Genomic DNA, 11,666 nt, shown 5'->3' on the forward strand with positions numbered 1-11,666 from the left:
TGCCTCGTGGCGCGGGGACGGATTACATCACTCCTGAGAGTTCTTGTAACCCTATTTCGTTTATGACTTTTAGACGGCGGAGCCCCCAGGGCTCGTTTTCCCCACTGCCCAAGCTCTTCCTTTATCTATTAAGTGCTGGCACGTCAGTTCTTCCCACTACCCAACTACCTGATTTGGGATGCGCTCACGTGAATGAAAAGACTGGTGTCATGGACTTGCACCATTCCAGATCCATCACCTAATTCCTATGGAAATAAACAAACGAATGGGAGGGTGGTTGGTGTAAGAAGGTAAGAATTCAGGCCAAAGTCTGAGGATTGCTTTGAGAGGAATTGTGCTAAAAATATGTAAATAATTCTAAAATTTCGGGTGGATTTGCCTGGCATCTTCAAGGGTTTCTGCTCTTTGAGGGGAAGTCTGAAGAGGGCACGCTGCTTGGCTCCCCGGCACCCAGCCTGGCTTTTCTTGGTGGGGACGGGGTGGGCACGTGATGGGGCAGCCGTGTAAGGAGCTTGCATCCAGGTCCTTTAACCGCTCACCCCCCAAACCGCACAGGCGTGTAAGGGAGCGATGCTGGCTGCATCCCTGCGACCGTTTGGGCAGATGTGGGACTGCCCCACAGAAGCCGCAGGGAGGGATCCTGTTGGTAGCAAAAATACCCCATCTGTTCCCCCGCCGCCAGCACCCACGAGCATCGCAGGAGGGACTGACCTCAGGCAGATCTAAACACTGGCACTACTGAAGGAAAAGCCTTGAAAAGCCAGCTCCTAAATCCACTGAAGCCTAAAAAGCTCCCCAAAAAACAGGAACATTGGATAGTGGGTCGGGATGTGCTGCCACGGCAAAGTGAGCCTCCAGATGTGCGACGGTGGCCACGCACCCTCCGACATGCAGAGTTTGCAACGGTGGGGGAAGCAGAGGCTGTGGGGGGCTGAGTCTCGCTTGCTTGAATTAAATTCAATTTTAAAATGCATAAAGCTTCATTAACTGCAAAAATAAAAATCCCTTTACAAAAAAAAAAAAAAAGTATAAATCAGTGGGAAAAAGTGACCTGATGCCTCTTCCACTTTAGCCTCCCCAGTTTAATTTCTTGCAAACTTCTTCCTGCCGTATGTGCCCTGGCAACCCGGAATCTAAACCTTTTCGGTGCATTCTCTCACCAAACTAAAGTATTTCTTTTGCAAATTAAATTAGCTTTCTTGATTGCAAACTGGGAAAACTAAAAGCATATCATAAATTGAAAGAAATGCTTAAATGGATGATACGTCAATAAATAATCCTTGCACTTAATCTGAAAACCATTAGGTAGTTGGAATGATGGCTGATTTAACACTACCCATTTAGTTTACCTGTGTTAACGTGCTATTTAAACTCAAGACTTTCTATTCAGTAGAATCTGGACTAAACCATTCATTTGAAACTTGTGAGGGTTTGTTTTTTTTTTTTTTCCCTTTTCTTTTTAAAAAGAGATTTAATTAAAAACACAAGATGAAATAAATATTTTAGGCAACCAGCAACAAAATGGGAAAATACCATGTGTTTGGAGTTTTAGTGCCCTCTGAGTGCTGGAATTTATTTGCAGCAAGCAGAAAATAGACAGCAAGCATAAAAATTCAGCAGATTCCCGCTAGTAAAATTATTTATCAAGCTAACAAGGGAGGAACCCTTCTAGTAGCAACAAGCCAGCAAGGAAAAGACGTGCCTTTATATTTTACCTTTGGGTTAGCACACCAGTAAAAATGCCAACTGACAAGCACTTCACATAAACATTTCTTTCTAAATGAGCTGCCTTGTTAGAAAAAAAATCTAAGCAAAGGAACGCTACAGTCAACAGACAGAAAAACCCAGGATGCATACTACGTTGCTCCACATTACAGCAAAATATAAAGAAAGACATAAAAATAATGTTGATGCATAAATGACTTTAATAAATTAGCGCTTCATTTTGCATTTAAAAGAAGTACTTGGGCTATAAATCTATCTTAGCTTCAGTTCTACCAAGAAGGAATACATCCCGGTTATCTATTATTTAGATCTTTCTTACCTCTGGAACTAAACGTATACACACAAATATATATGTGTGTGGCTCTGTGTGTGTGTGTGTGTGTGTGTGTGTGTGTGTGTGTGTGTGTGTGTGTGTGTGTATGCCTTCACTGTGCTGTTGTTAGCTGGGCTGCTCAAGCCCCATTGCAATATTTGTCGTATATTTATTTTACGACCGAAACCCCGAAGTCGGTTTTACAGTTTAGTTTAACGATCCCAAACTTTGATTATAAATTATAAGTGGCTTTATTGCAGCCTGAAGAGGCAAGAAATTCGGAGCCACTCGATTGCCTGATCCCAATTAAATTTTAAAGAAATAGTAAAGCGACACACATTGGCTGAATAGCTGAGCTCTAAGGAGAACTGCAAATTACTCCTGTCGGCCGTACAGCAGGGCTATACCCTCCCAGCACTTCTTCGCTAGAACGAGCATTTGACAATTGTCAGCAAGCTTTAAAATAAAACCAAACTAAACAAAAGAACACCAAACCCTAAAAATCCCGAGGACCTTTCTCAAGCATTATTATTTTCATCGCAGAAAAAAACCATAGCTTTGTGGGAGGGTAGGGGGCAAACCCAGACTCAGCATTTCAGCAGATTCCGTAACTCAGGAAGTAAAACCTGCCACCGTTGTTGACGAGAAGGGGGGGGGAAAAAAAAAAAAAAAAAAAAAAAAAGAAAGTTTTACACTAAACTGAGCGGTCAGAGGGATGCACAGGTCAGAGGAGCATTTCTGGCTGATCTCAGGTGATTTTCTGGCCACAGTTATAAGTCAGACCCTGTATTACTCACTCAGAGCTCCGAAGGCAGGCAAGAAAGATGGGGAAAGGTAGGGGGGGGAAAAAGCCAAACAACTAAAAAAATACAAAAAAAAAAAAGTCTTTTTCCAGCTTTTGCTTCCCCTCAAAGCCTGCCATTTGTCTCGCCTCTGCAGCGGCTCACAATGCAGGAGGGGAATGCAGCGTCTCCCACTCCCCGCGCCGGCGCCCCGGGCTGCTGCTCCCCCCGCCCGCCGACCCCCTGCATTTCTGGGGCTGGGGGAGAGCGTCTCCAGCTCCGAAATTCCCACCCAAAGGCCCGATCCTGCATTCTTCTCACACCCAAAGATTCCTGCAAAAACAATGGGAGTTTTGGGTGTGCGGGAAATGCCGAAGCGAGCTGGCATTTGTTAACTGCTGATGGATTACATTAATATGAATATTTGTCTGTAGGGGACAAACACTTTTGAGAAGCGAGTGCAACATTATGGGCAAAACATCAGCAATAATAACAAAAAAGAGTAGAGAGAAACATCATTGATGTAAACCATGAAATAAATAATATATGTCAACTTTTATGTTTCTCGCCTTTGATCTGGGTACAGCTGACATTAAGTCCAGGAATTGATACCTTTTTAGCTGAGAAGACACGAGATGTCAAGTTATATTTTTTAGCGCAAGGCCAACACGCGAACACAGAGCTAAAGGAGTTGAAGAAGTGAGCACAACAGAAAACACAGAGATTATCTCTTGTCATTGGGAGAGAAAACGACGGGAGCCTCCGTGGGAGCTGAGTGGTTAATATAACGCTGTCTTCGCTTTGCCATTCTCTCCTTATTCGAATATAATTTGGGTCCAAGCGATATGAAAACAGATTGTTACTGAGCACAGCAAGGGAGTGCCGCGCATAGAACCAACGCAGAATGAGGGCTACACGATGCACACGCGTATGCGTTCCGCGCTCCCTGCCCGCCTCTCCTTTTAACTCCATCACAAAGCTGGTGGAAGGCGGAAGCTGTTCAGGAACGCAGGGAAAAGCGTCCGTTAAAAGGCATTACGTTAAAACTCCATCGGATCCTGCCCAAGCGATACGGGGGCAAGCTGGGGCACCCCCGCCGCGCGCAGGGCGGCCGCTCTTACCTTGGCTCTGGTGGGACCGAGGACGCCTGGCCTTTGCTTTACTTTCTTGTTGGCTTTTTACTGTCCCCGTCCCTCCGGCATGGGTCTGAGCCTGGTGCCTCTCCGTCGGCTCCCTCACCCCCCCTGATCACCTACGCCAGGTAACCGGGAGCAGAACCTGGCTCTGGGTGCCAACGCTGGCGTTGACATGGGGTAGGCGGGTTGTTCCCATCCACGCTTATCCGGTCGGAAAGCGCAGCCAGAAAAGCCACAGGCACGAAGGAGAAACACCGCACGTGATTCTCCCCTCTTCCGGGAAACTGCGGATACGCTGCTGTGCGCCCCTCTCCTTTACAGCCTGGCCTCGTTAATGGTTTACACCCCTTCACACCCTTAATTTAGCCTGGGCCTTAACCTGGGTGATTTCGGCAAGCTGGGCTGGGCGGGAGGGCTGGGGCAGCCCGGCTCCGGGACCTCCATAACCCAGCACAATGCGGAGCCAGCTAGTTAATTACCTACCACCGCTAACGAAAGCTCTCCTTATTTTGGTTAACTTGGAGGGAACAAGGTTCCCCACCATCAGGGTGTGTTTAAATAACTACACAATGCAGACGAAGCCGCCTGGAACCGCGGAAAGAGGGGGAGTAGGGAGAGAAGAAAGGGAAGAGGCGAGCGCAGCCTCGCTGCCCAATTTAAACTAGGAATGACCTCGGGGTCAATTTTTCGGAGTATCTCAGATCAATTCAATTCTCACCTCCGCTGCCTACCTGCCAGCAAATGAACTTACTGTGCCTTCCAATAGAAGGAAACGACTAAAAAGAAATGGCATTTAGCCGCGTCTGAGTAACCACGGTTATTAGATGATGCGCACCCAGGAAAAATTACCATTTCCATTCTCCTTCTCCTCCTTGCGATTGTCATTCTCACCTCACTGGTGATTAAGATGTAGGATGCTCTCGCAGGTTGTTAATTAGGTGTTAATATCTGCAAGGGGCCACAGCAAGCTCCTACACCTGAGGTCATTTCTCAGAAGTCGGGCTGTCTCCGGTGACAGTACCTGTAATTCCCATAGCTAGTTTGATTCCCGCTCAACAGCTGGAGCTAGTGTTTCTTTCATGTCTGGTTTCATTTCCTATCTGAAATTATATGAGTGCTAATATCTTTATTATCTTTCCCGTAGAAGCGCAATGCTGGAGCACGGCACAGCGTGTTGTTCATAGGTTTTCTCATATTTTTATTTTATTTTATTTTATTTTATTCCCCCCTCCCCCCCCCCAGCATTTTCAAAACATTTCAAGCAAAAATCCTCACAGTTAGCAAATTTACAGCGGAGGACTCCATTACGGATGGGGAGGGGCAGAGAGTAGGAGGGGAACAATAATAATTTGGGGAACGGAAAAAAAGAAAAGCTGCACAACTGCTGAATGATAATGGCTCGAACCATGGGAAATGAAGGCGATGGCAGGAAGGGGAGGAATTACAAGGACGGGGTGACCTCTACGTGTCTTGCAGGTGCACAGGAGTTATTCCATATACGTGCGCGTACATATAGATATTAAGGATACATCGTGTTTAAGAGGGGGGGGGGGGGGGGCACGTAACCGAGCCATGATTTTCCTTACGTTTTGACACATTCGAATTATTCAGGTGTAATTCAGCAAAAGGAGCAGCTCCCGAAGCAGCCGATTTGTAGTCGTGGCCTGGTGCGTTCGGGAGACTGCATTCTCATCCCGGCAGAAACGCTGCCCGGCACCGGGGCGCCGCCACGGATTTCTCATCCCGGGGTAGGAACCGAGGGGAACGACAAGTGCTTCGATACACCAGCTTTCATTAAAAAGCTTCGAGGAACATTACAGCTATTTTTTAACTCCCACAAAAGCCTAGAAGGTAAGAATTAATTATCTAGGTTTATAACTGTGTAAACTGAGATACAAAGAGATCAACGGTAACAGACCTTTAGAAGAAACCCAAGATAACAAGTTTAAAGTGCTTTCACTATTTTGCTGAATCTAGAATCAAATAACTGGGTCAAAGTCTCACAAGTGAGTCAGACTGTAACTCCCAACTCCCGGTTTCTTCACTCTCTAAACATCGGGACTATATGTGGAAGCCTGAGAAGTAATTTTATATGTGGGATGTTAAATCAGTACTTTTCCTGTCTCATCAATCTCCTGTATTTTGGTACACTGTGAATCATTTGCTAAGTGGCACAAATTAGAAAACCCAGAAGAGAAGTTAAAAATACTTCAATTCTTTTTTTTTTTTTTAGCACTTCACTTAAAGTCCTCTATTAGAACTAAACAACAGCAAAAGCGACATCACTGGAAAATATTTTAGAGCTTATTCTAAACACAGGGAAAAATATTAAATTTACTTTACTGGGAATTCGGGGGGAGTAAAAGCTGTCCCATACGGCATGTACTTTCTCTTTGCTCATAAAGCCTCAAGATGTTTTCATAGTTCAACCACACAGGAATGATCTAGAAAGGAGTTTGAGACATAGTGAAGCTGTGCTTTTTTTTTTAAGTACCTGAGAACATTTTTTTACCTATGTAAAATGACCTGTAAATTGTACCAAATATGTTTGGGGAAGGGAAAAGGAAGGGAGAGAGGCTACTATCCTTTTTTTTTTTTTTTTTTTTTTTACCAAGAATAACATATTGCATCCCGTTTGAAATAAAAGATTCTCATTTAGACTTAATATAGCACATCTGCTTGAAAAATACATACAAGGCTGCCATTGACTGCAATGGGAAACTTGCCAATAATATTTCATGGAAGTTATCTTGATATCAGCTTCGGAAAAGAAAGATGTTTTAAAAGGAGCTCTAATTCAACAATGGGAAGTTAAGACTAACTTCCCCATACGCAAAGAAATGTGACTGCTTTCACAGTTCTTCACTTTAATCTTCAGTTTTATCAGATGTATGGTCTGAGAAGAAAACTTAAACGATAAACTCTAGTTTACAGTGCAGTCGGGCGGTTTGACATCATGGGCTGTCACCACGAAAAGAAAAATGTTGTCCCAAACAAGAGCCTGACCCGACTGCACATCCAAAATACACGTGAACGGTATGAGGATGCAAAAGATCTGGCCCAAAACACGTATCTCTTTTTAAAAATGCATGGGCGAATGCAGGAATAGCAGTGAAAAGTAAGTAAATGTATACTTTAAAAGTGCCATGATTTCCCCTGTGTGAAGGGTCCTTGAGGTAAACTGGCAAAGGAACAGAAAATATAGTTCTGTTCTTTACTGCTCCTTATTCTCCCCTTAGTTTTAGGTCTCATCCATATGGGGAAATGATGTAGTCAACTATACGGCAGTGCTATCCATTCCCTGGGCGGACGCTCTAGAGTAAGAGTGGATTTTCCCAGTTAATTTCTCATCTTTTGCAAGCAGTTTAAGCTATATTGGGGGTGTAGGGACGGGGGGAGATCCACCCTTACTCGCGAATAGGAACATCCAGGGAATGCACAGCACAGCTGCCGTGGTATGAGTTCACATCTTGCTTTTTACTAGTACGACGTCCCCTGTAGACATTCCCTTTGTGGTGGAAGCGCGGGCCCCGGGAATTCAACGGGGATTGTACCAAAGCCTGCAGTGGGGCCAGGACCCAGCCGGCACCTTTCCTCTCACCGGAGATGTAGGCAGGATGCAGGAACCATCACTGCCCCATCCTGCCCTCGGAGCTCTACAAAAGTCCTTCAGAGCCTCTTTGAAAACTGAAGCGTTAAGTGTTACACACAGTGATAAACCCTGCCTTTTCCTTTTTTTTTTTCTTTTTTTCTCACACTTCATGTTTCAGAGAAAGCCTGGCTCCAGGTTTTTTGTGCAGGAACCAAATTCTGCTTTCCAACATCATCACGCTGATCAGGAAATCATTCGAGGGGTATTTTGCTCCTGTTGGTTCCACGATGTTGGAGGATAGAAAAGCTCTTCTGCACCGAAAAAACCACACCGAAGTAGGATAAAATATGCCTGGGGTCACCTACGCGCTGTGGGGGGCATTCGCCGGAGCTGCTGGGAGATGGAATAGGCCAACACTTGCCTTGTAAAATACCACAACGTACCCTTGGCGGTATTTTATGGGATAGCAACTCATTTTGTTATCGGTATAACAGCGTGTATCATAAACATGCATGTCATCCTGCAGTGCGTGCTCTGAAAACTCCCAGCCATCCCCCCAGGCTGGAGGGCACGGAGCGACACCACCCCCCCGCCCCCACGGACCTGCTGCCACCGACCCGCGAGAGACGTCGTGGTGAGAACCTCCTAACCAGCAACCACCAAATATTCCGCTCGCACTCATAAAATGAATTGCCTTCAAATGCTAAAAGTATGCCAGAAATAACATAATTCCTTCAAAGGAGTCAAGTTAGTAAGCGAGGCCACGGAGACTACTGTCCGCTACTATAAATTTACAGTCTTAAATTCCCCCCAACCGAACCACCCCCATGAATATCAAGAAAAAGCACCTCCAGAGAGCGGAGAGGATTGGAGTTTTCATATCTAAGCTTATTATTCCTAATATCACAGAGACACTTCCCTGAATTGTCCTTCTCCTTCCCAAATTCCCCATCTGACCAGATGTCTTTCTCTCTCTTGCTTTCACCTGTCAATCACGTTCACAGCTGAAATTTGATTTCTCTCCCAACAGTAACCTTAGATGAAATATTACCATAGGGGTCAGAACTGTCTGAACCTTGCCATAAAAGTTTGTTAACTCTTCCGAGCCCCAAGAGCTATTTGCTTAAAAGTAGCAGATTTTGCTGCCGGTGGTTTTGTTGTTTTTTTTTTCTATAATATGTGAAAGCGTAACCACAAAATATTGGAATGAAGGCACAAGGAATTGCCCCAGAGAGCAGCAGACTAAGCAAGTCCTGAAATCACAAGTGCCCAACAGGAACAAAGCTTGTACTTTTTTATTATATGGATAACAAGAATGTGTATCACTTATTTATATAAACCTAATAGTCGCGTACATAAATTACAGAACCCCAAAAGTTTTCCTATGGGATTACTGAAATTAGAAGCGTTACACTAGGAGCAAGGTGATGGAACACGTGCTGCACCTTTGCAATGAAAATACCGACTTAACGTATTTACTTCGGCTGAACCACGACTTGGCTCTGTTCTGGCAAAAAGCGTATTGCACTTTAAGCTCTCGCATTAAAACAAGCGGTCTGGTTTCCCTCTCATTCACCGTGGCGAAACACGGGACGAAAAAAAAAAAAAAAAAAAAAAAAAAGCATCGCAGGCCAAACCCTACCCGGGGTGTTCCTCGGGGAAGCGAGAGGAGCATCAGGCTCAAAACGATCCTCTTCTGGTGCTCCTTGAGAAACCCGTTCCCGCAGCCTGTATGCCAACATAAACTCCTCTCGGTGCTATTTAACGTAGAGTCTAGAGCACCAATTACACCTTCCCCACCCTCACTTCAATTTTAAAGAATAAAAAATAACAAATAATCGCTAATAAAACAAGCCGGATTCCACGAGCTGACAAAATTCAGCTGTTTTCTAATAGCACGTAAGTGCTGATCGAAGCGCGGTAGCCTGTACGGCAGCCCGTGTTCTTCGCTAAAAGAGGAGGTTTCACAAAAAAAAAATTCACACAGGAATCTGTCATTGCAACCTTCCTTGGTGCTCATTTAAGCCACTTAGTATTTTTTATAGTCAAGGTCAATAATAATCAGATTCCATGGAAAAAAAATAAAGTGCCTGCTTGAGTCTAGCAGGGGAAGGGACCGAAAGTTTAATAATTCTCACATTTTCATTAGCAGCGTATTTTTTCAGTCAATGTTGACCGACTGAATGAACACGAATTTCCAGAGGAAAGCAGTGCCGTGAATTAAACTCTACTGTAATTTCTAACTATAGAAGTCATCTGACACAGACTCATGATTTTCATCAAGATCTGAGGGAGATCTTCAGAAGACCCATCCTTAATCCCCGCAGCTGATGTCTGCACGCCAGCATTTGAAGGGAAAAGGAAGAAAACATTTGCAGAGGCTTATATACGAGCTGTGGGACACGGGAGAGCTGTCTGGCTGACAAAAGTACAAAGCCCCATCGTCGCAAATGGGTCTTGTAGGCACCTGAAAGTCAGCCTCATCCGAAAGCCCGGGAAACTGCACCGCAGACTGTCACCGGCTCCCCGGGGCTGGACCGAAAAGCACCGTCTCAGCAGCAGCAAACAAAGCCGTGAAATTACCAACCCCCCCTCAAATATGTCAAACTGCTAATGAAAATGAAAACGTACCTTTTTTTTTTTTTTTTTTTTGACCTCAGGTACCAGGGATTTTCACATCACCGTTGTAGATGATTCTCTCGGGTACCTAATTTAGTAAATACATTAAAACAAGCCATTATTAAAAGGGATTTTTAACATTGTAAAACGCATCTGTCATGCCGCTATGGTACAGAATAGGACCTTTTATATTCAAATCCTAAATTAAATTTAGAAACCCTCTCGTACTGTTTATTAACCGTGAGCGAGTGAAGAAGAAATTAACACAGTTTGAAGTGAAACATTTCTAGCTCACGCATCTAGTCTTTACTTCACATTAATAACAGGAGACTCTTACTGACAAATTACCTTAATAACACAGATTTTTGCCTCACCAGTGAATATCAGCTTCTCAGACCTGAAAGCGTGTAGCTTTCTGTATTCCTTTCTTAATGATTGTTATTAGCTGCACTAATGTAATTGGCAAAATAATAATCAATTTTTGTACACACTCCATTATTTTCCAGACAGTAGTTTAATAACAAAAGCAGAGCTGTCATTTCTCCCTGCGGTTACTCACACTGTACAAATTCACCCCGTCAACACATATTTAAAATCTAATTTAAAAAAAAATTCAACACAGAGTGAATCTGTGTACAAGAAGTGAGATAAGTCAGTGAGTCAATCCACATTTCTTAAATATGGATATTTTGTTGTGTCCCTTATAGTTAACTTTCTCTCCCCGAGTGTGCATACACAGGCATATACATATATTTTCTATAAACCGCCTGCAGGAATGCTTCAGCTCCGTCCATTTATTGTAACCGTACAGCAGAATCAGAGCAAGGATAAACCACAAGTCTGATCGGTTTGAATTAAAAAAAAAAAAAAAAAAAAAAAGCGAGACAAACTATAGGCGCTTTTTCAGCATTTTGATTCCACATCAGCTCTGCAGCTTTGAAAACAAAAATCCGCTGCAGGTTCGGTGCCAGCGGAGCGATCCCTCTCCCACATCCCACCCAAAGGTGGGACAGGCGCACCGAAACGGTCCCCACGTGCCACTGAAAACAACGTTCCCTTTTTTGTTTGTTTGTTTTTCCTTTTCTTTTTTTTTTTCTCTCTTTTTTTTTTTTTTTTTGCTTTTCCTTTTCTCTTTTTTGTTTTTCCTTTTCTTTTGGGTGTTTTTTTTTTGTTTTGTTTTGGTTTTTTTTGAGAAAGGGGACGGTGCTTCCTTCAATGCAATACTTGGCACGCGGCCCGGGATCTCCTAACGCAAATGACTCCCGTAGACCTTTGGTGTCATTTTCCTCAAGATGACCTCTGCTTTCCTGCCCACCGCTGAATCCCTCCTGTTATTAATGCACGGGGCCGAGAGGACTCGGTCCTCGAGCCCGGCACCTGAAGAGCATCCAGAAAGCGATGCGGTCAGCCTGCTCTTAGCGGCGTCGGCCTTTGCCGTGGCCGTCCCCGCTCCAAACCCGCGACCGTTCACCCACAGGGCAGGAGACCTAAAACGGGGC

The 11,666-nt window shown here is 44.3% G+C and overlaps 1 protein-coding gene across 3 annotated transcripts in view; it reads right to left on the reverse strand.

Moving 5' to 3' along the window:
* Positions 1-11,666, reverse strand: part of MAF (MAF bZIP transcription factor) — a 192,683-nt gene that overhangs the window by 171,224 nt on the left and 9,793 nt on the right. For 2 of the 3 annotated variants that reach the window (XM_082489344.1, XM_082489345.1), the window contains exon 2: positions 10,180-10,255. In XM_082489344.1, the coding sequence (XP_082345470.1) occupies positions 10,222-10,255 (34 nt within the window). In that variant the 3' untranslated portion in view covers positions 10,180-10,221. Of the gene's footprint in view, positions 1-9,754; positions 10,256-11,666 lie in introns of those variants that run through there. The other variant, XM_082489343.1, reaches the window with a different exon arrangement.

This window comes from Vanellus vanellus (genome assembly GCF_965231255.1).
Source record: "Vanellus vanellus genome assembly, chromosome: 12".
NCBI lineage: Eukaryota > Metazoa > Chordata > Aves > Charadriiformes > Charadriidae > Vanellus > Vanellus vanellus.